The sequence below is a fragment of the Anopheles merus genome, unplaced genomic scaffold, assembly GCF_017562075.2.
Source record: "Anopheles merus strain MAF unplaced genomic scaffold, AmerM5.1 LNR4000007, whole genome shotgun sequence".
In the NCBI taxonomy this organism is placed as follows: Eukaryota; Metazoa; Arthropoda; class Insecta; order Diptera; family Culicidae; genus Anopheles; species Anopheles merus.
Window position 1 is genome coordinate 281,343 of NW_024427587.1, and position 24,186 is coordinate 305,528.

The 24,186-nt window shown below is 38.9% G+C and overlaps 1 protein-coding gene across 9 annotated transcripts in view; it reads left to right on the forward strand.

The window, feature by feature from the left end:
- LOC121600804 (plectin) overlaps positions 1 to 24,186 on the forward strand; it is a 94,680-nt gene that overhangs the window by 43,149 nt on the left and 27,345 nt on the right. For 8 of the 9 annotated variants that reach the window (XR_006005875.1, XR_006005874.1, XM_041929559.1 and 5 more), the window contains 6 exons: positions 13,553 to 13,649; positions 13,901 to 13,956; positions 19,998 to 20,087; positions 20,165 to 20,242; positions 20,362 to 20,529; positions 20,607 to 21,098. Coding sequence is in view for 7 of the 9 variants with exons in the window: in XM_041929559.1 (XP_041785493.1) it covers positions 13,553 to 13,649; positions 13,901 to 13,956; positions 19,998 to 20,087; positions 20,165 to 20,242; positions 20,362 to 20,529; positions 20,607 to 21,098 (981 nt within the window). In the remaining 2 variants the exon portion in view is untranslated. Of the gene's footprint in view, positions 1 to 13,552; positions 13,650 to 13,900; positions 13,957 to 16,241; positions 17,049 to 19,997; positions 20,088 to 20,164; positions 20,243 to 20,361; positions 20,530 to 20,606; positions 21,099 to 24,186 lie in introns of all 9 variants that reach the window. The other variant, XM_041929566.1, reaches the window with a different exon arrangement.

Genomic DNA, 24,186 nt, shown 5'->3' on the forward strand with positions numbered 1-24,186 from the left:
TCCGCTTTTCCGTTCTGTTGAGGTGAATAAGGAGCTGTCTTTTGATGAATAGTCCCGCTCTCCGCTAAAAACTTCTTCAATTTTGCTCCAGAATATTCTCCTCCTCCATCCGTGTGTAGAATTCTTGGATAGTGCCCAAACTGATTTTTTACTAAGTTAAAATACTCATGTATTTTATACTCAGCCCCTGACTTTGCCTTCAACAGATAGATAACAGTATATCCACTAAAATCATCTAACATCGTCATAAAATATCGGTTACCTCCCGGTGTAGTAACTTCCATAGGGCCTCCAATATCAGAATGAATCAAATCACCAACTGTATGCGACTTACTTGAAGATTCTTCCGGGAACGATAAGCGACTCATCTTTCCTACGCAACACACTCCGCAGACACGCTGAACATCGCACCTCTTGATTTGTAGTCCATAGCCAAGTTCTTTTCGAACAATCGCAGAGATGGCTTCGGGATCTCTATGGCCTAAACGACGGTGCCACAGATGTTCACACAATTCCAGGTGTTTCGATTTTGTAAGTAGTACTTTTTCTACGTAATTTTTCAGCCGATAGAGTCCACTATGTCGCTCGCCTAAAATCATTGTTTCTTGTTCAAATCATTGTTCGCATAATTTTGAAACCGTTTCTATCGAATAAAATGTTGAATCCAAGGTCACAAATCTTACTCACCGAGAGCAAATTTCCAGCAAGTGATGGAACAATCATAACATCGTTAAGCGTAACCTTCACTCGATCACCATTGTCTGTATCCCATCAGCTAAGCAAATCTCCGGTTTTCTGGACGAATTTTTGTTTTTCAAAAAAAATTCATTGTTTGTCATGTGTGACGTCGCACCAGAATCCAGATACCACCAGTTTCCTTCACATGCTGATGTGACGTTCAAACACATCTCCTTTTTAGGGTGAACTTCTTTAACTAAGTTGGCTCTGGCACCTCTCCGGTTGTTTTTCATACAAAAATCTTTTCGAACGTCAGTCATCAGTGGACAATCTCGAATAAAATGTCCCTCTTCTTGACAAAAATGACAAACGCGACGTTTCTTCATCTTTGGCAAAACCTTGATGCTGGTTCCAATTTTCAACGCCTATTCATCACTCGGGCCACTTTGAAAATCGTAACATTCTTGCCTGCGACGCCACTCGTCGCGCAATTTATTCTTTACAAAATCCACCGTGACTTGATCCTTCGGGTAGCTTTCGATGACGTTGATGAGTGTTCCGTAGGACATAGGAAGACTTGAAAGCATTACAGCCACAAACTGTCGAGGCTTTAAGCCCTCATCTGCCACTTCCAAACGATTGTGCATCGCCGTCAACTGCTTAAGATGCTCTGGAAGATTGCCGTCTTCTGGCAGCTTCAAAGAACACATCTTTCGCATTACCGTCATCATCGTATTCATAGATTCTACTTCGTGGATGCTCATGAGAGTATCCCACATTTCCTTCGCGGTATTTTTCCGGCAAATGTGGACCAATTGATCGTTTTCCACGGCCAAACCGATCATATGACGCGCCTCTCCGTCTTTTTCAGACCAGGCCGCCATCTCTTTTTCTTCCGTTGGCTTCGGTTCTTTCACGGTTTTCATCAGCTTCTCCTTGGTCAACTTCAGCTCCATTTTGAACTTCCATATTTCAAAATTCTGGTCGTTAAGTTTCTCAATCTTGTCGTCCGCCATTTTTTTTCTTGCGACGGGGTTCAACCTTTTTCGACCAACCAAGCACTTATGAAACTCCGAAAAAAAAAAAATGAAACGATGAACTCCACTGATTCTAATTCAATTTAATTCGCGTTGCACTGGGCCCATAACCTATTGAAAGTATGTGTAGTGTTTAAGATTTATTGAATCAGAATGAACATTGAATAAGATATAACAAGCCTACTATGCAACTCTGATATGTTGCTTCTTCCAATAGTCAGCTCAATTCAGGGTTTCCTAGCCAATCCGTTATCGCCAAAGCGTTATCGGTCGCCGTAAATACATTTTCGGGCGACTTAAACCCTTAATTGAGCACTGCCATTTCTATTCAGATTATTCACATTAGCTTGATAAAAATAGTTGGTTGTTGTTTAACTTAGTATGTATTATTTTTAAAATGTTAACCTAAGCTAATCACCAAACATATTATGTAATTTGAAAAATATAAAACCAATTTTCCTGATTAAAAACAGTTCTAATAAGGTATTTGAATTATTTTTATTTGTAATTTAACTAAAAAATAGTCACTTCTCTAATAGATCAGTTTAACTACACTATTCATAGTATATACTATTCAACGTTGGCAAATGAATGTCGATTGTATACCGAGTAACCAATGACAGATCGTTCGAGTTTCCTTTGTTGAAATTTATTTTACGGGATCGATGTGTTCGCCTCCGATGTTGAGCTGGCTAGAGCAACCCTGTATCAATTACTCATAGCAGGATAGTCAGTCCTACGTATGGAGGACGGTCCATTCGGGGCTTGATCCATGACAGGCATGTTGTTATTTGTATGAGTTGACGACTCGTATATGCCGGCAAGGTGTTCTTGCATGTAGGGGAATACTGCAAGAGAAGTTTTCAAAACAGCTATGTAGTTTTGCATCCAGCTATGTATCGCTTGGTTGTGGCGTTGTGAAAATTATAACTAGAATTTGTTAAAGATCCATATGATGATTTATGAGTTTGAGGTGATAAAAAAGATATAAACACCGTTGATTTGAGCCAAATTTGCCACATAGGTAGTTTCTAGTTCAGGGTATGATTTTTTATGCTCCTTTAACACCTACACCCTCTTCTTCCTCTTCCCTTTCCCTTTTCTTTCAACAAGATATAATGATGTGAATACTGATACACCGATGATTACTTACTTACTTATCCGGCGCTACAACCGCTTTGCGCTTATCCCGGCCTTAATGGCGGACGCCTCCACGCCATCTTGCCACCTCAATTTGGGCCTATCACGCCTCCTCTGTCTTTGTGTACGGCCTAAAAAAACTTTACGGGCTGGGTCGTCCGTTTCCATGCGTACAACATGGCCAGCCCACCTGAGCCTGGCGAGCTTTATACGCTGCACGACAGTGAGGTCGCTATACATCTCGTATCTATTCTACCTGCTCGATCCCTTGGTTGGCTTCTGCTACATAGATAATCAGCTGCGATGATGATACACTGATGATTCACTGAGAAAATTTTAATCCATTCCAGATAAGGGCAAGTAATTGTTTAAAATCATTGTTCAACCTAAATAAACCCTCTTATTTATCCTTTGTTTTCCTTTTAATCCTTGAATATAACATATCTACACGTTATGTGGCAATGTCTAAACCAACGATTGTTATTATTATTACTAAATATTTATTCAATAAACAGTTAAAGTCCTGAGGAATTTTTTCAGGTGTGAATTTCTGATATTCCAATATTTGCATAATTTTATGACAACGAACAAGATTCAGCACACAAAAATAATGTTCAAAAACTTTCCATGACTGTCGCGTTAGTATCAATAAAGAGCAATAAATTTTTAATTTGTTGTTGGTGTCACTTTGATTATCAATATTTTTGAGCTGGAATGAAAGTGGCGAATTCTTACTTTTGATGCTGTCTATAAATCCATAAATTACAACAGGTCGTTCAGTCCAGTTCAGATCGTTATTTCACAGAGGAGTGCAAGGTGTCATACAAGTCCTTAGTACCCGTTATTTCCTTCCTGGCAATCTCCATAGAAAATCAGAATTATGAGCCCACCTGTAGTTCATCTAATTACATTAGTCTTGGTAAGATGCCTGATGGAAAGCTTGAGATCGTTTGTAACATTCTATCAAAAGTAACACGTGTTCGTGCTGACATCTGATTTCATCTGATTTCAAAACGTTTTGCAGAAATATAATGTTCTATCTTTAGTACCCATACTTTAGTAGTTTATCGAAAGTTGGGCCTTTTCCAAAATTATTTTTTTTTGCGTTTTTAATTCCTGTCGGCTGAGTGATTTTGTTTTTTTTTTTTTAATATATACTGCATAACTGGTCACCAACTGTCTTGATTGATGGCTCACCATTAAAAAAGTAATGTTCCTAAATTACATACATATGAGTAAGACATTCACAATTTTGTATGAGGTAGAAACTAAATCGTGAGTTGCTTCTGTTGAGAATTGTTCATCAAATATATATTTCGTATGTCAAAGAGTTCATTTCGCTGTATATCTCCTATGCATGTGTGTGTGATGAACGAAAGACTTCAGACCCCGCTCCTCGCGTTTTTCAACCATCATTTTTTGTCACACTCACACACCTCTCCACGCTCGGCGTTTTGCCGTCCAAAATCTAGAGAGAGAAGACAGGGCCTCGCTTTGGCACTCTCAACAAGAACAACTCAACAACTCACTCTCAAAAATCTCTCAATAACTTCGGCTCTACTACTTGGGTTACTAAAAGCAAAAACCAAACACTTTTGTAATTCTAAACACACAGTTAGAAAAATTTGGCGTAACGTCTTACGCGGACTTGCCGACCTATACAGGCTTTTGAGACTTATTCAATACCAAGCAGCCGGATAGTCATTTTTCCAAGATGACGACTGTACCTCAGGACGAGCTAGAAAAGAAGATAAAAAAAGCTCCAGTTAAATGTTTAAATCTACAGAAAATTGCATAATCATGTTATAGGAAGAGAATATGTGATTTCATGGAACATGTTAAGAAAGCCTACATATCCTATTAAAACCGTTTCAATCGTAACGCCTTAGGAGATGGAAAAGGTTTTATCCTGACGACGTCGTACGCGGACGTGCCGTATCATCAAAGCCACGATTACCACAGAAGACATTATACATCTATTGATATCACTCATGTTATCATACTGGCTACGCAGAATAACTCATACATTACATCGAAAGGTTATGTGGAATCTGGTCTTGGTTACGTGGAAGCTATTCTAGCAGTTAGATCGGAGACATCATTCCTATTAGCTGCACTGCACAATACTACTCACCGATAGTTATGTGCTCATAATGATTGTTTTATAAATTAATGCGATAAATGTCCATGCACATCATGAAAACCAATCTTTAACATCCGATGGGAGTAATTTTTCTAAAGCGATAAATTCTATTGATGTTTTGTTTGGTATATGTGGAATAGTAATGGGCAAAACGACTGCAAAGTCGGAGAAAGCTCCGCCCAGCTCTAGGCACCCACTCTTTTATTAACTTTTTGCCTAAATAAACTCTTTTTTTATTAATTTTTTATTTAATTATGGGTTTGTGCATTTTTAAATAATTGTCTGTCAAAGGGTTAAGTTAAGGGGCTGATACAGTCGTCAACTCGTACGACTTAACAACATGCCCGTTGTGGGTTCAACCCTGACCGATTTCCCGTAGCAAGGACTGACTATTCGGCTGCGTGGTATTGAATAAAGTTCCGAAAACCTCTATAGGCCGTCATGTCCGCGTAGGACGTTTATGCCAAATAGAAGAAGAAGTTTACTCAAAAACTTTGACTAAAATACTTACATAAGTGAAACTCGATTGAATAACTCGAGCTGTAGTGTCCGGAATCAGTATCTTAATCGACAGCACTAATGTATATACTGTTCACAGTCGCACATCCTTTCATTTGAGGAGTTGGACGGCTATATCGGTCGTTAAATAGCAGATTAAATAAACTCTAAAAGATGCAAGTCACGGACGTCCATAATACAATCTCATCGGGTGTTAGCATCCACACTCCCGAGAAGATAGATTCGTTTTTTACGCTATCGTACGATGCCGTCTGCATTTAACAGTTTGTTTGGAACCGTTGCTTTGGAGCTGTTGGTGCGGAGCCGGCTCCGTACAAAAGTCAGAGGCGCTCCGAGAGCTGTTATTCTGGAGCCGGTTCTGGAGCTGTTGGTACCCTCCGAAACACTCAACTAGAATTTCTAATTAGGTCAACAATACGGCCGTTTCGGACCGTACCTCCTGAAAAAAAAATTAGGCCAAGGTCTAAAATATGTGCACAGCATTTGAAATAAAGAGGAAAATCCAGAAATGGCACATCAATAATCCAATTTACGTTTTTGTATGGAACGTACCGTACTAGAAAGGATGGAACGTTTGCGTATAGTGAATTCATATCGAAAAATTATAAAGTATCTATACAAGGTGTAGAAATGTCCGAGTTATCACACTATGTTATCACAAATTGTGCATGGAGCTGTCCAATGAAAAGTACTGGCGTACTGCAAATGTACACCAGGAATTGCGTGGGAATCGCGAGGAATGGCTGGATCCGTGGAAATCCTCAACACGCAAGACTTAACTACATGCCCTTTGTGGGGTTAAGACCGGTATGGACCGAGTCCTCAATACATAGCAGTGATTATCCTGCTATGTGTATTCAATAAGTCACTGACAGCTTAATACAAGTGATGGGAAAAGTCAAAGTGGGTTTATTATACCCGAAATTTCCGAAAATTGAGGAACGGAACGAACCTGTCAATCTGGAGAAATCCGAAGAATCGATCGAAGCTTTTGATCGATTGAAGCGTTTACGGTAATTCGAGAGAGCGTGCTATATATGTTTATCCTTTCTGACAAAAAAGCTCTGGTTGGCGCAAAAATGATAATGGCCGAAAAATAGTTCACACCCACGTTCTCTTTCTACCCTCATTCTCCTCTGCCCCATCTTTTCACCTCGCTTTATCATTGGGGGCCTTCACGATTCTAGTTAGTTTTTTGTATGGAGTTTGACAGTTGGAGGCTGAAATCATGTAAAAACTCCATACAAAACCACAAAAAAAAACTAGACTGCAATTTTCAGTCTAGATTATTCTAGCCACAAAGCACCCACTGCGCAAATTAGAGCAGTTTCCTGCGCAGGAAATGTATCAAAGCCTGCGCTGGCCAGCGCAGATTTTGACTGGTCTCCCGCGCGGGACTTCAGCGATTCCTGCGCAGGCCTGCGCAGGGTTAGCGCCATCTGTTGGCGAAATGGACGAACTATTTATGGCGGTGGAGCAAAAAAACGGTCAAAAATTTAAGATTATTGGCGACCATTTTCTCGTCCGCTTCTTCTCCCTCCCTCACCCTGCCTTGCCTTACTTGCGCTTCTGCCCGTGCCTTCCGCCGCCAGCTGATTGGCTGTTGCGGTGTATGCGTTGATTCATGTATGTGCATTGCGGTTGTGTATTGTTATTTAGCATGTTAACATGCGGGTGTTAGCATTTATTAATTTGTGTGTGACCTTGAGACGCTGTGAGAGAAGCTGGATTGGGATTCAAAGTGTTATCGGTGTATTGATGGTTTATTTTATTTCGTGCCGCTGCTGATGAGACCATTCGATGCCCGTGGCAATTGAGGGTGAAGAAGCCTATTTAAAACAAGCGTAAGAGAACGTCTAACACTAATCTAATATTTTTTTTAATTTGAACATGTTTGATGCTTCCACGACCTTCTAAGCATCATGTAGCACAGTGTATAATGGAAATAAAATAACTTTTTTTAAATGTGCAAAAATCTGTCTCGAGTTTTCGGGTCGCGACACACACACACACAGCGCGGGGAAAGTGACCGTTAACTCTATCATGTCGCGCTCCCCCACCCCGCCCGGCGCTTTGGATGAGGATGCGATACAAGAAAGCTGAACCAGCCGTTCTACCGATACGGTAGCCGTAATCGATCATGCGGGGAGGGGGGGGGGTGGTCTGGTGGTGGGGGGGGGGGGAGTGCGTGCTTGCGTTCGCGCTTTCGTGGGCGCGTGGGTGCTTGCGTTTGCGCTTTCGCGGGTGCCTGCCCGCGTACACGCGTACGTGCATGTGTGCGTGTGTGTGTGTGTGTGTGCGTGCGTGCATGTGTGTGTGCGTGCGTGCATGTGTGCGTGCTTACGTGTGTGCTCGCGTGCGTGCGTGTGTGTGTTTGTGTGTGTTTGTGTGTGTGTGCGTGCGTGTGGAAACCCCAAAACTATTTGATTCTGATGCGTACATTTTCATCCGCTGCGGCTACAAAGTCCATGCATTTTCGATTTCGCTACCTGAGAGACAACACAACTATCGGATTGGCACCACGATCTTTGCGATCGGTTCTGCTGTTGGGGGTATTCAAAAGACACACGATCGAAGCAATCGTGCATGTGATATGTAGCACAAAGCTAGCGGACGCAAGTGGAATCAAAACTTGAATTGAACTCATACAAAAGAGGATTCTGGATTAGTTTATTACGGTGCGCGTATGGTGCTGCACCTGTCCGTCCAGAATCTCGCGACTTGTTGACTTGTCGGTATCGTGACGCCGTGCGACCGGCACTGCCTTGGAATGGGTAAGGCTCGGTAGGTTCATGTCCTTTGTTCAAGTGTATTACGTGCATTTGTCGCGCCACGGCTGTATACCCGGCAGCAACAAAGTCATAACAAACTCTTTCCCGGTACGGATGGCGCTTCAAAGTTCTTTTTCTTATTATTATTCTTGTCATTACGGCCTACGCGATCATGTTGCCTTTTCAGGACTTCAGACGTACACGTAGCCGGATAGACAGCCCTTGCTACGGCGGACGGTTCATACGCGGTTAGAACCCACGACGAGCATGCAGATGTGAGGAATGACGGCGGTGCTGCGGGACCGCTCCTATCCAGCGTGCAACTTGCATACTGCCACACTGTCTCCTGTCCGGTGCATACGCAGCAGGCAGGAGGAAGGATGCACCTCCTCAACAAAAAAAAACCGTCATGAACCAGCGGCGGATCTAACGGTAGACGGACTAGGCGGTCGCCGAAGATCTCTAGTATGTAGTATGCCGTATGTTTACAAGTGGACAGAGTATTAGCGACAAGGGCCCGCGGAAAGATGGTCGTTGGGGCCCTGCGGCGGGAGAACCATTTGCCCCCCCTTCCCCCTCATGCCGGCAATAATTGTAGGGCCTGTGACCGATGATCGTAAAGGTCCCATGGCCTAAGCCCCCTCCCCCCTCCCTCCCTCCGCTGGCAATTTAGATATGCTGTTAAATCTCCCAACAGCTGTGTGCCAGTACCCCCTCCCCCGGTCATCAGTTACCATTTACAGGGGCTTCAACTCGTCTTTCAGCCTTTCATGAATTCCTTTCTTTCCGATGGATCATAATATTCCAGAAGAGCATACATTCCGCGACAGTTTTGCACACACACGCACACTCACACCCTTGCGCAGACGGCTCAGCATATCTGTGTAATCTACATCATACGAAAGCAAAAGCTTATGGTAACAAAGTTATGCTTAACACGTTCAGTTCGATGGCAGGCCCCAGGGCGGTGCCAGTGAACTTTCCAGTATACTGGTTTCACAATCAGCTTGCGTTCTTGAAGCCGGCGGAACAGAATGTTGATGAAAATCAGCGCCGGGTTGAATGTGTTAATGCGGATTAGGGTTCTGCGCATTGCACAGCAAACCCTCCAGCGTGAGCTAGCGATTCCTTAGTCATTTTTACTTGACAGCGTTTGAACTCATTGCGCTTTTTTGGTTTGATTTGTGAAAATTAAACTTCATCATCGCAATGTTTGTTAACGGCTTTTTAAGCGCCACAGCAACTCATGACCATTAACCATACGGGAGAAAGAGATAGCGCTATGGAGGGAAAAAGCACGGACGACGGCTGACAACGATTGGCCGTCTGACGCACCAACACATCCAAACCTTCGACAGCGTGTTTAGGCGAGGGTTATGAGGCGAAGCCAGGGACGGGAAGCTCGACGAGCTGCTTGACAAATTTGCCGTAGGAGGGAAAAAGATGGCATGATAAAATTCTCCGAACGCCTTGATTTCTTCCGTCGCTTTGCTCAGTGGGACACTACAACACTACGACATACATCAAATATCCAGAGTCGGAACTTTCGAAAAACGAATTTTATAGGTCTCTCATCGGCCCTTACCAACGTTGACTGGAGCCATATCACCAGAGACCCGGATCACAACCAAAATTGTTGGTTAAATTTGTTGTTTAAAAAGACAATCACAAGCTTTTACGATCAGTTTGTCCCTCGTTATCGGACCCCAATCAAGCCACCCTGGTCTAACTCACGGTTAAAAGACCTGAGAAAACAGAAAAAAAGATTCCATAAAATGTTCCGTCAACATAAGAACGAGGTCAATAGAAAAATATGTATTCAAGCTGCCGGTCTGTACCAGACATTTAATCGCCGAGCCTACGCCAACTACGTAAAAAAAAAAAGAAAACCGATTTAAAATAGATCTAAGAACATGTTTTAGTTTTGCTCGACAAAAACGAGATAGTAACAGACTTCCATCAATGATGCTTCTGAATGGAAGATCGTACACCGGTAATGTTGAAATCTGTCAAGCATTTGCTGATTACTTTTCATCAACAATGTTGATTCAACATACGTGATTAACTCGCCACCAGTCACTAATGCTGTTACGTCCAACCATATACCTGATGCTGCCGACATTCCTCTTCCTGTTCTTTCTGAAGCTGACATTGCTTCGGCTATCAACGAGTTGAAGCTTTCATTCGCTTCTGGGCCTGACGCTTTACCCAGTGCGATTTTCAAACGCTGCAGAGATGCTTTAACTCCTGTCTTGACCACATTGTTCAACAAGTCTTTTCAGCAGAAATGATTCCCTCAAGCCTGGAAATCTTCATTCATGTTACCGGTTTACAAAAATGAAAATAGAAATGACATATGTAATTACCTTGGTATTGCAGTGCAGTTATGTGCAGTGAGCTAAATTTTCGAGATCACCATTTCGAAACACTTATCAAGTGGTTTTGAAAATATAATTTTGAACGATCAGCACGGCTTTCTACCCAACCGCTCAATTGAAACTAACCTTCTCTCTTAATGGAGCACCTGCTATCCTGCAATGGACAACGGTAAACAGGTAGACGTAATCTACACCGACTTCAGTGTTGCCTTTGACTCCGTAAATCACTCAATGCTAATTTCAAAACTATCAAGCTACGGAGTAAATGGGGTGCTAGTTCATTGGCTCTCCTGTTATTTAAGTGATAGGCATATAACAGTGAATATTTCCTCCTCTCTATCTGCACCATTCACCAACACGTCCGGGGTCCCTCAAGGCAGTATTCTCGGAACTATTCTTTTTAACATTTTCATGAGCGATGTTATTTACGTTATACCAGATAGCGAAAAATTGTTTTATGCAGATGATCTGAGAATGTTCCTACCGGTATCAGATCAAACCGATTGTTCAACTCTTCAAAAATGTTTAACTCGATTTAACTCATGGTCTCAACATATCTAAATGCTCTGTTATATCCTACACTAGAAAAAGAACTCCCATTGTTTACGATTATAAAATTGATGATAGATCAGTGCCGCGTAAAAATGTGATTCGCGATTTAGGCGTTCATTTAGATAGCAGACTAACGTTACAGAACCAATATGAAGCAATACTTTCAAAAGCCTTCCGTTTGTTAGAATTCATTTTGCGTATTGCGAAAGACTTCAAAGATCCATTCAGTATAAAAGCTCTATATTGTGCAATTGTCCATCCTACCTTAGAATTTGCTAGTATTATTTGGACTCCGACACAGCAATATTTAATAGATAGGCTAAAATAGGTTCAACGCAAGCTTACTCGTTCATTGTTTTATCGTCTCCCGTGATCTCGTAATTCTGTTTGTCCCTCTTACCGTACAAGGTGCCTGTTATTTGGACTAGAACGCCCCGTCAATTCTGAGTAAATTGAACTTTGAGGCTCCCAGTAGAATGTTAAGAACCAGGACATTATTCAACATAGAATTCAGATCGTCTAATTTTGGATCTAACGATCCTTTATTAAAAATTATAAGTGCCTATAACTCGCTAGCAAACAAAGTCGACTTGAACTTAAACTTAAACAATTTACGGACCTTTTTACATAGCTTAGTATGACGCATCCACAGTTTATGTTGTTTTTTTATTTATTTTTATTTGGTTGATTGACAGTTAAACTTCTTATGTTTTTCGATGCGTTTTTGTTAGCACTGTTCTTTAGCATTTATTATAGAAATAAGTATGTTCTTCTTCTTCTTCTTCTTCTTTTGGCTCAACAACCGTTGTCGCTCAAGGCCTACCTGTACCACTTGTGGGGTTGGCTTTCAGTGACTCTTGGATTACCCCCCCCCCCCCCCATAGCAGGATAGTCAGTCCCACGTATAGCGGCACGGTCTAGTTGGGGCTTGAACCCATGACGGGCATGTTGTTAAGTCGTACGAGTTGACGACTGTACAATGAGACCAATGAGAAATAAGTATGTTATGTAAGCTTATGCCAGCTGGATAACTTTCGGAATAAATAATAATAAAAATAATAATATGAGAGTGTGACGGCGCTCACATCTGATGATTTTCATTCACAGATTCATTCAATCTGTTTCTTTACGTTTGTATGGAAAAAAACCGCGAGGTTTTTAAGTGAGCGACGAACGGATTTGGGCGAACGGAGTCCATGCTTTGGCCGTTTGGTTGGTTACAGGCCTGGTATGGTTTCATGGGGACAGTGGCGAATTTAGGGTGTTGGGGGTTGAAAGGAGTGGAGGCCCCCCGATTGCTGTCGAGTGGGGGGGAGGGGTGCATATTGTTGCATTGCATAAATCCCACTACTGGGCCCCTATAGTTTATGAGTCCCTTCATCCATGGGGCCCCTAACTAGTACAGATGCTCTTGCTGACTACTGTACACATTATTCCATATGCTGGAATTACCATACACGGGGCCCCTTTCATTGACGGGGCCCCCGCGGCCGCTCAGTCCACGCACCGTTAAATCCGCCACTGCATGGGGACCGGCATTAGGTTATGTGTAGTAGTTGAACCAGAATATGTAATATATTGGTGTCAGGGCCAGCTCGGCTTTGGTTTTGGTTTTAGGTCTCTTAAGGGATCATTATAAGTATCTCATAATAATTGGGTTTCGAGGCCATTATTTTAAGCGTTCTTTTAAGAGGAAAGGGGATCTTTAAAATTTATTTGATCTGCCCCGTTACACTTTAGCTGGCCAAATTAACTAGTTTCTATAAAACATTTCTAAAATATGTTGTTTGTATTTTTGGATGATTTTCAAATGCATTCGTTAGTATAAAAACATATTATTCGAAGTGTCCATATAGTCATGGTGTGACCCTAAGTTCGTTGTACTTTGTAATATGTCATAATCTTAATTAAAAAAAAAATTACAAAGATGTGAAATAGTATTTTGCACAATTCATAGATTCACTGTTTTTATTTATCTTCTCCGGATTTTCCGCGAACCGTGAAAAACGACTGTCCATATAGTTATGTTCTCGTGATACAATCGTCAACTCGTACGACTTAACAACATGCTCATCATGGGTTCAAGTGCTGACAAGACCGTTTCCCTTTACGTAGTACTGTCTATCCTGTTATAGGTGATCAATGAGTCTTTGATAGCCAAGACCACTAGTGGTACATGCATGCCTAACCCGACTACGATTGTTGTGCCAAATAATAATAAGAAGAACTAGAACAAGAAGAAAACAAGACACAATTCTGCTACACACGACTTAAAACTACATAATTTCGATTTTTAAAATTCAAATTATATCTATTATTCTTCTTAATCTTCAGGAACTGGAACTGCGAATAGAAACCCAAAAACAAACGCTTCAAGCAAGGGATGAAAGCATAAAAAAGTTATTGGAAATGCTTCAAAGTAAAGGAATGGGTGCGTATGATAGCTAATGAAATCATTATCTCGTGTGCAAAGAAAACTGTACATAGATGTCGAATCAGGCGGCGCGCTAGCACCAATCAGACATGAAAAATGTATGGAAATCGACATATTCAATTTGACAACCAATATATCAAACATGTCCAATCCCAAAAAAATCATGTTCGATGTCGTGTTCGAATGGTGCCAAGTGCCGGATTATACGACAGATAGAGCTTACTGATGAGGATTTATATCATTTTCAGGTAAAGAAGAAGAGCGACAAATGTTTCAACAAATGCAAGCTCTTGCTCAGAAACAGGTGAGTGTTTGCATTATTTCGTTTAATGTTAGAACTAAACAATATCAAAACTCTTGTGCGGCACATCAGATTATTTGCTACAAAATGTGCTCGCTGCAAATGTGGTTTTATGAATAAATCATTTATCATGCATGAAACAATACGCAATTTCTTCTCTACATATTTTATTTAATGTCACATTTTTTGTCACTATACTTTTTAAGAGTACATTGTCTCCATATTTGAATCAACAACAGTTTAAGTTTTTTTTACTACCATTCACATATTATTTCTTATATTACTTTCCTACATTTCGCTTTTCATGCTTACGTACTTGTTGTTTGGCGAAAGAATTATAAAAAAAAACTTATTTGTTAAAACAACCGTGCGCATTAGCAACTATGCTAGCGATCATACACCCACACACGTGGGATAAGCTATTTGTTTCGATCTCTCTCTCTTTTTTTTTCGACTAATTATATCTCATTTTTAACTTTAAATATTTTGTGTCTGTATTATTTTATTATTTCTGTTTATTATTCCTTCGCTCTTTTCCAATCAATCGCATTATCTCTTCCTATCTATCTCCCTCTCGTTCTCGTCTTTTCTCTTTCTCTTCTATCAATTTACCTTATAATCTTACATCTTGATTGAATACATTTTTTAAATTAATAAACAAAAGTAAAAAAAAAGTGTTTTTCTTAAATTAATTTTAATCTCATTTGCCTTTATTCTGATCTGAATCTTTCTGCGCTATCGAAGTTGTTTTTCGAAATACGATTTTTTTAAAAGAAGCTATATGTTTTTAGTGTGAGTAATATTTATTTATATTTATGAAAATAAAATAAAAAAATATTTATTTGGTTTGTTTGCTTTTGAGGGGTGATAAATGCGATAGGAATTTGTACTATCATCAAAACTATACTCACATCATTTGGAAATATTCTATGAAATTTTCACTCATTTCTTCATTGAACCATGATTACGTTGTCTTTGTTTTTCTGTTGTTTTTAACACACTTAAAATAAAATAAAAAAAACATCAGAGAAAGAGTACTTATCTCAAACAGTAGTACTCAATCGTTCATGTATATGCCAGCCAATTTTTGTGTGGGTGTATGTATGCGTAAGAGTGAGGGTTGTTTTCTACTATGATCGTATGCTGTCGTTCGCTGGCTCTGCTGTTTCGAGAAGGCATCTTGTTCAAAGACAATAGCGAACATTAAAAAAAAGCAAGCATACAAGAGTGCACGATTCAAAAAGAAGAAAAAGTAGCACTACTAGCAATAAATATACAAAACAAAACAATACCAAATCATGTTACTAAACTAGCAACTGCATACATATTTGGTAGTAGCTAAAACTGTAAAACATATGCAAAAACTAAACTAATATGTATTAATAATTGAACAATGAGAAGCCATTTAATGTAAGGATATAACAATACAATGAAATGTAAGCAAATATGTTAGCGGATGATGACGATGATCATAAAAAATAATTCTTTCGTCAAAACCACTGCATTTGTTGACGAAGCGTAAAGTCAAACATACGTCCTCAATGTTATATGTTAATATAAAAACAGTAAATTGTACATATGCGATAATTATAAGTAGAGCTTACTCAAAGTACGATAGCATAGAGCATGGCATAATTAATAAATTTTACATGCAACAAATAAAATATTTGCATTTACTGTGCGGAAATTAAAAAATATAATCAAATCTCTAACAGCTTGATAAAAAGAACTGATTGGTTCATATATAATAGAGCAAGATAGAGATCATGCAAGCATTAAAATTACATTGAATGTGTATCAATGTGAAATACAAAATTATAATTCACCGAGTAACTCTTTCTTTTATTCAACCTTTGTAGTACGCTCTTAATTCGTTCTAGTGAACCATACATCAATAGCAAACGATAAGGAAAAATATTATAACTCTCTCTACAGCAAGATGACAATGCAAACGATTATTAGATGTTTATCATTTCTGTTGCATTACATAAATAAATTTTTTGACTGTCCATTTCATGACATTAAATATATCCAAATTCCTTCGCAGTATCTGTATACTGTGAAACTTGTGGTATCTAAGTTTTGCATCATTTAACCAAAACAGGAAACGTAGTTATAGCCCGGGTCTAGATATATTAACGCGATGTTAAGTTAATGCGGATGAAACAAATCCTCTAACTAATTAACAAATCAATGTTAACAAAATACCAACATCCGTTAAACGAAAACAAACCAACATCCAGTGTTGTCTTCTCTCTCCTTTCTTTTTCATATGACCATATTTTCAGATGTTTGATATCACCAACTGCACCACTACTACAGCTGATTTAATGCGTACCAGTTTTTATCCAGCCCAGCCAACGTCGGTATACAATTCAAACTACCACAACATCGCTCCAGCATCTAAACTGTTGGACGTGCGCTCCGGACGATTGCCGGCTCGCCGCTACAGCATTAGTGGCGGTGTTCCGTTGTCCTCCATGATTGATTACTGCAATTTGTCCGAGAATGCGGCTAATCTTTATACACAATCAGCCAATCTGACCAACTTGCTAAATGAAACCACAAAATCGTTATCCCGCTCTTCTAACATATTAAATATGCGTTCGCTAGGCACAACGGCCTCAGGCGATAGCGGTAGTAATATGCCAATGTGTCATGCAACTACACACTTTACACAATCATTATTAGCTTCAGCACCAACATCTTCCTCTACCACCATTTGCGGTGTACTTGATCCATCTCCATCGCTCCCTTTCGAGCGAATGGGCGCTTCTACGGCTACTTCAGCTGGGACTACCACAGGCTTACACTGTGGGTATCCAAACACCTCCAGTATTTCACACTTGCCTAACGCGGTAGCCAGCAATTCTAATCTGTCGTATTATAACCATCATCTGCAACATCATCTGCCTCATGTTAATCAGCAAAACAGTATACCAGTACCGCAGCAACTACAATTTTCACAGCATAGCTCCTTTTGTAACACCGGTTGCAGACCGTCAACAGATTACCTTCTCTCAAAACCCATCTATAGCAATAATACGATAAATGCCGCCTCGAATGCCATCTCCTTTTTATCAAATCCCCACAGTGTGTTATCTCACACAAAAAATTTACTATCGCAGCATCAGTTTCTTTCCAATCCCGCCATCACTCGCTCGTTAACTAATTTGCCTTCTTCCACTACTTCATCTTATCCCTACGAACGTCCTATATCATCGGTAACAGCGTTACGTTATCCATCGTCATTTGATAATACAAACTCATTGCATACAATGCACGACAATATCGACTGCAATGCTATGTTGAGATACCCTACCTCATACCACGCTCCGTATTCCAAAGTAGATTTAGACTATAGCAGAGCCAGTGATATGAAGCGTCAAGTAAGTTTTAAATTCGATGTTGATACTTTATCTATAGATTCTTAGATCTGTGGCATGGATAACAACTAATATGATTAAAGACTGCCATGCTTTTAGCTAAATTTGCCATAGTTCGGAATACGAATAAATTACTGTTACATCCAATAACTATATTTTCTTTTTCCCACGGTTCCTTTTCGTATCTTCCTTTTTCATATGAAATGTATAAAAACGCCATGTTATTAAAACGATCTTTATAAACTATCTTATTACATAAAGTTTAAGTAGACAAGGTCTAAAAAGAAATATTCAAAAACAAAAACGAAAACTAAAATGAAAACAAAAGATAGAGTGGTAAAGACAAAGAAAAGTTAATGTGTAGTACAAGTTCTTCAACATCCTAAGCCAATTAATGAGCGTCAACATATAGATATTCAAAAGACACGCAAGGACGTTTGAAAAAGAGCCCCCCCCCCCCCTCTCTCTCTCTCTCTCTCTCTCTCTCTCTCTCTATATATATATATATATATATATATATATATATATATATATATATATATATATATATATATATATATATATATATATATATATATATATATATATATATATATATATATATATATATATATTTTTTTTTGGTATCGTAAAATCACAAGCAATAATGTCATATTAACAATTGAACAATTAATGTAAATTAAGTAGGGTAATGAAGAATTACGCAATGCTCATTTTCATAGCTATTTACATTTATGTATAAGGTTACAACATAACACCTAGATAATTACAGATAATTGCAACAGATCGAAAATTATAAAATAACTGGAAGCAGGTGATTTCGTTTTTGGAATCACTAGTATTGGGAATATTATTGGGTTATATTTTATTATTATTGGGTTATATTTTTGTTCAGCCCCTCGAGAATTTACGATTCAGTATGAAATGGATTCGCATAAAATGCACTGCCTAGTTTTTCTCTTGAGATTTTGAAAATTGTTTGTGTAACAATTTGTTTTAAGTCATTTGTACCAAAAACTGAAAAAAAATCATAACATTTTTATGAAATGTCTTTGAATCCTTGTTATAAATCTGTTTACTTTAATGCCCTCTTGAACAGAATTGGGTCAAACGATACCAATTTTACCATCCGACACGTTCTTAGCTCTTTTATGGTTTGGTTTACTTGTTGCATTTTTAAAGAAAAATTTGCATTGCGTTAACGTCTCATCTCGGTACCGAATTTCCCATGTTTCTTGTTGTTGGTTTTCAGGATTTTATAATACTTTCAGTTTTGTTTTTGTTCTGTATGCACTATATGAGAACATACAGAACATATACAAAATATATAACGGGCCTCGTGGTCTATTCAATAGACGTATTAGCTTATTTAAAACCGGATGGGATACATTCCCATTCAGGATCCGATCACACAGTACACTTAAGACCGGAAGCCTGTATAGGCCACGACTGTGTAGGTCGTTACGCCAAAGATGAAGACTACGTTATCACTTTATAATAGGTTGTGCTATAGGAAAATGTGGGGAGATTATTTTACTTCTTATTTTTCATCCTTGTCCAGTCAGTTATAACCTTGTTAAGAGTGTGAAATGTATTACTACTAATTATAGAGTTTTAAAATGTCAAACATTCACAGTCAATTAAAACTAGTGCTCTCTAATAGTATTAGTAAAAAAGATAAATCATTTCATCCTCGATAGATATAAGACTAATTTTAAACTAGCTAAACATGTTTTAAATTATACCCTATATAGTCACTATACAACGAATTACAACAAAAGCGACGAGGAGAACAAATATAAAATATGTCTAACCTGCATAGACGTTAAATCATTGTGACGTGTTAGCATACTAGGTTATTGAAACAATTAAACAAGAATGTCTTTCAATGCTCTACACATGAAAATATCTTCTTGAATGATGTAACACTAACATAAACCTGAATTTAATGTTTGAGACATCGGTGTAGTAACAAATTAAGGTTTTTGTTAAAATATTTTACCATCTTATACTTATTGTAGTTCATTCGGAAAAAAATATAACCAGAATAAAAATCCTGGTGCAGTGATTAAAATGAACAAAGAGATCAAATATGTTTGATTGGAAACTTTCAGTCTTAGGATATGTATGTAAAATGACAAAGTATAAAGGAAGAATTACTAAAGATATCTTTTTATTTATTATTTCTTCAAATATCTTTAAATGAAAGGTAGAAGATAATTACTAAGTAATTTGCATCAAATCGAGTTATGTTTCTACTTATTGTTGAAATACTAGTAACATAGTTTGACTTATGCTGAGGGTAACTTCATAAGCATCGTTTATTATTGCTATTTATTATCATATGATAAATAAACTAGAATTAAAGTCTATTGTTTAAAAAATCGTTCAAAACAATTGCGCTCCACTGTAATCGTCAATATTCAGCAATGCTATCTCGAATTGCTTTGCCTTCGAAAAAGTATACATATCGCAATCCTTACACTTCACAAACGCCACCATGAAACTTAATTTTGCTGTGCTAAAAAATGAGCGATTACAACTGTATCCAATATTCAGTTAGCATAATTATCAGTAAAAGATGCATCCGTAATCAGGTTTGATTAGGATATTAGAACAATGTGTATTAAAAATTCTATCTTGTGTCTATATTTAAAGCTGGATGATTTTCGTTTGGAAATCACACGTCGTGATCAAGAGATAATGGCAATGGCTGCCAAAATGAAGACTCTCGAAGAACAACATCAGGTACACACATGTTTATTTGTTTTTTCCTTTTCAAGCCAATTCATCGAAAGCATACTAATACGATTGCATCTTTCTAGGATTACCAACGTCATATTGCCGTTCTGAAAGAATCACTATGCGCCAAAGAAGAACATTACAATATGTTGCAATCAGATGTAAGTGTTGTATAATCTATTACCATGTACACCGAAGTTAAAATCGAGATCTATTTAAAAATTTGCTGCGTTTTTTACTATATTCTTACTGTATTCATATTTTTACTATATTCTTACAGGTCGAGGAACTCCGTAATAGGTTAGAGGAAAAAAATCGCATGATTGAAAAAAAAACTCAAGGCACAATGCATACTGTTCAGGAAAAGAATCGTCTACAGACCGAACTCACCGAGCTGAAAGAACACATGGATATTAAAGACAGGAAGATAAACGTTCTTCAACGAAAAGTATTTATTAACGATGATATTTCCATATCATTCTGGTAAAATTCTGTAAAAGTATATTTTTCGTTTCATTTATACAGATTGATAATTTAGAAGATTTGCTTAAGGAGAAAGATAACCAAGTCGACATGGCACGAGCAAGGCTTAGTGCAATGCAAGCCCATCATTGCAGTTCCGAAGGAGCTCTGACGAGTTTGGAGGAGGCTATTGGCGATAAGGAAAAACAGATGCAACAACTGCGAGATCAGCGTGATCGAGCTGAAGCGGAAAAAAAAGAAGAACGAGAGTTGCATGAACGAGAGCTGGCTGAATTTAAGATGAAGCTTCATTCTCTTGATAGCGAGGTAGAAAAGTTAACAACTCGCCTCCATAGAGCTCTTGCAGAGAAAGATCGTTTGGAAGCAAAATTAGAGAGCTCGCAAAGTGAACTCGGCAAGTCGAAGGCAGAGCTAGAACATAAAACAGCAAGTGATGTGGGTCGCAGTGGAGCAGATTGGGATCACGCGAAACAACGGTTATCTCGTTTAGAATTGGAGAATGAACGTTTACGTGCCGAATTAGAACGATCACAGGTAATATTAATTCCACTACCATCTCACTAACGCTCTATGTATTGAAAAAATACCGGGGTTATCAGCATGTCCATCAATATGTACGATTTTATTGAAAACAATGGAGTTTGACATTTGGATGATTATTAAATTATATGCTAGTTAAGGTTTATTTATGCATGAATGATTTTTTGCAGTTACATTTATAGGTATTACTTTGATATTATTATTATTATTATTATTATTATTATTATTATTATTATTATTATTATCATTATTATTATTATCATCATCATCATTATTATTATTATTATTATTATTATTATTATTATTATTATTATTATTATTATTATTATTATTATTATTATTATTATTATTATTATTATTATTATTATTATTATATTATTATTATTATTATTATTGTTATTATTATTATTATTATTATTACTACTGCTATTATTGGGGGCCTACACGATTCTAGTTAGTTTTTTGTATGGAGTTTGACAGTTGGAGGCTGAAATCATGTAAACACTCCATACAAAACCACACAAAAAACTAGCCTGCAATTTTCAGTCTAGATTATTCTACCCACAAAGCTAGAATTAGATTCGAGTACCTGCTCGAAAACACGGGTTTTTTTACATTTATCCCAAGGTGCATTAAAGAGATCACGTGAAGGAATCTAGAATCAAAGTGTATGTAGTCCAGGTGGTCTCATAGCTTTTTTTTTTATAACCAATTTTGAATATCACTTTTTGACAGGATGAGTGAAAACTTTTGTTCAAACAAGCTTTCTGAAGGCATGACAAATACACAAAACACTCCTAAAATCTTCATTCAGAAACAGTAGCGATAAAAATCAGTCTTCTAAATTCATACACCTTGGGATAAGCCCACCTGTATATTATACCCACTTAGAAAGCTGATCGAAAACAGATATACAATGCAAAAAGCTGACAGGCTGAAATTTCAGCCTACGAGCTTAAAACGGAAAGGCCCCCATTATTATTATTATTTTTATTATACTAAATATTATTATTATTACTATTATTATTATTGTAATTATTATTATTATTATTATTATTTTTATCATAATTATTGTTGTATTTATTATTCTTTGGACAATATAAGGTATTTAGATAAATTAGACCAATTAGTCAAATTGGTACGTTATTGAGAGTGTTTAGACAATAGATTTTAATACTTCGCGTTTGTAGAGTTGTATATTTTTACTATCCAATTTTATCAGTTACATGTGATTTTTTTCGACAAAATGACATGTTAACAAAATAATTGTGGCAGATTCTAACGAGGTTAAAGCGATCTTTTGATTATAGTATACTTACTTACTTACTTATCCGGCGTTACAACCGCTTTGCGGTCTTGCCCTGCCTTAGGAGTGTCCGAAACCGCTCACAGTCTCGCGCCTTCGTCTGCCAGTCCGTTATCCTGGCCTTAATGGCGGACGCCTCCACGCCATCTTGCCACCTCAATTTGGGCCTACCACGCCTCCTCTGTCCTTGTGGACGGCCTAAAAAGACTTTACGGGCTGGGTCGTCCGTTTCCATGCGTATAACATGGCCAGCCCACCGGAGCCTGGCGAGCTTGATACGCTGTACGACAGTGAGGTCGCCGTACATCTCGTATAGCTCGTCATTATAGCGGCTCCTCCATTGTCCTTCCACACATACGGGGCCAAGTATCCTTCTGAGCATCTTCCTCTCGAACGCGGCTAAGAGGGTTTCGTCAGATTTGGACAGTGTCCATGTCTCAGAGGCGTATGTGAGTACTGGTACTATATAGGTACTATATAGTCCCAGCTTCGTCCGTCGCGACAGGTTCTTTGAGGTGAACTGCTTTTTCAGGCTGTAGAAAGACCGGTTGGCAGCCAGCATCCTTCGCGCAACTCAGCTTCCATGCTATTGTCGTTGCTGACCTTTGATCCCAGATAGGTGAATTGTGGGACGACTTCAAAAGTGCGTTCACCTATCTGCATGTCACGCCTACGTAGATTCTGATTATTTGTTGGCGGGCCCGCTGATGTTGCCACCATCAGTTTGGTCTTTGCCTCGTTTATCTGCAATCCGAGGTTCTCTGCCGCCTGCTCGATCCCTTGGTAGGCTTCTGCTACATAGGAGAGCCGCAGACCAATGATGTCTATATCATCAGCGTATGCCAGGATCTGGGTTGACTTATAGAAGATGGTTCCCGTAGTCTCCACCCTCGAGTCATGGATGGCTCTCTCTAGCGCCAGGTTGAATAAGAGACAAGCGAGCCCGTCCCCCTGGCGCAGACCTTTGGTGGTAGCAAAAGGTCCTGAGAGTTTTCCATCCACCCTCACCTGGCATGTGACGTTGGTCATAGTCATTCTAACTAGCCTCATCAGTTTGGCCGGGATTCCAAAAGAGCTCATAGCGTCATACAGTTTTACCCTGGCTATGCTATCATATGCGGCTTTGAAGTCAATGAAGAGATGGTATGTGTCTTGTCTGTATTCAGCCATCTTCTCCAAGATCTGCCGCATGGTGAAGATCTGATCAGTGGTAGATTTTCCGTTTCGGAATCCTCTTTGATAGTTTCCTACTATCTCTTCGACGTGCGGGACAAGGCGATCCTGAAGGATCAGGGAGAATATTTTATAGGCGGTATTCAACACCGTAATACCCCTGTAGTTGTTGCAGTCCAAGCTGTCTCCCTTCTTGTATATGGGGTAGATGATGCCGAGATTCCAATCACAAGGCATCGATTCGCTATCCCACACCTCAGTAACAATTTGATGAATCTCGTTTTCTAGTCGTGCACCTCCATTCTTGACCAGTTCAGCTGTAATTCCGTCGGTTCCGGGTGCCTTGTTATTTTTCAGCCGACGGATAGCCTTTCGTGTTTCTTCTATGCTAGGTGGCAGTAGCATGACACTATCTGCTAGTGGCGCTTCTAGCTGTTCGCTAAACTGGTCATTGAGTAATTCATCAAAATACTGAGCCTACCGCGAGAAGACCTCTGGCTGGTTACTGACCAGATCTCCATCCTTGTTGCGACAGCAGGTTACCTTAGGTACAACGTTGTTTCGGTGACCTGCTATCGCTTGGTAAAACTTTCGTGTCGGTCC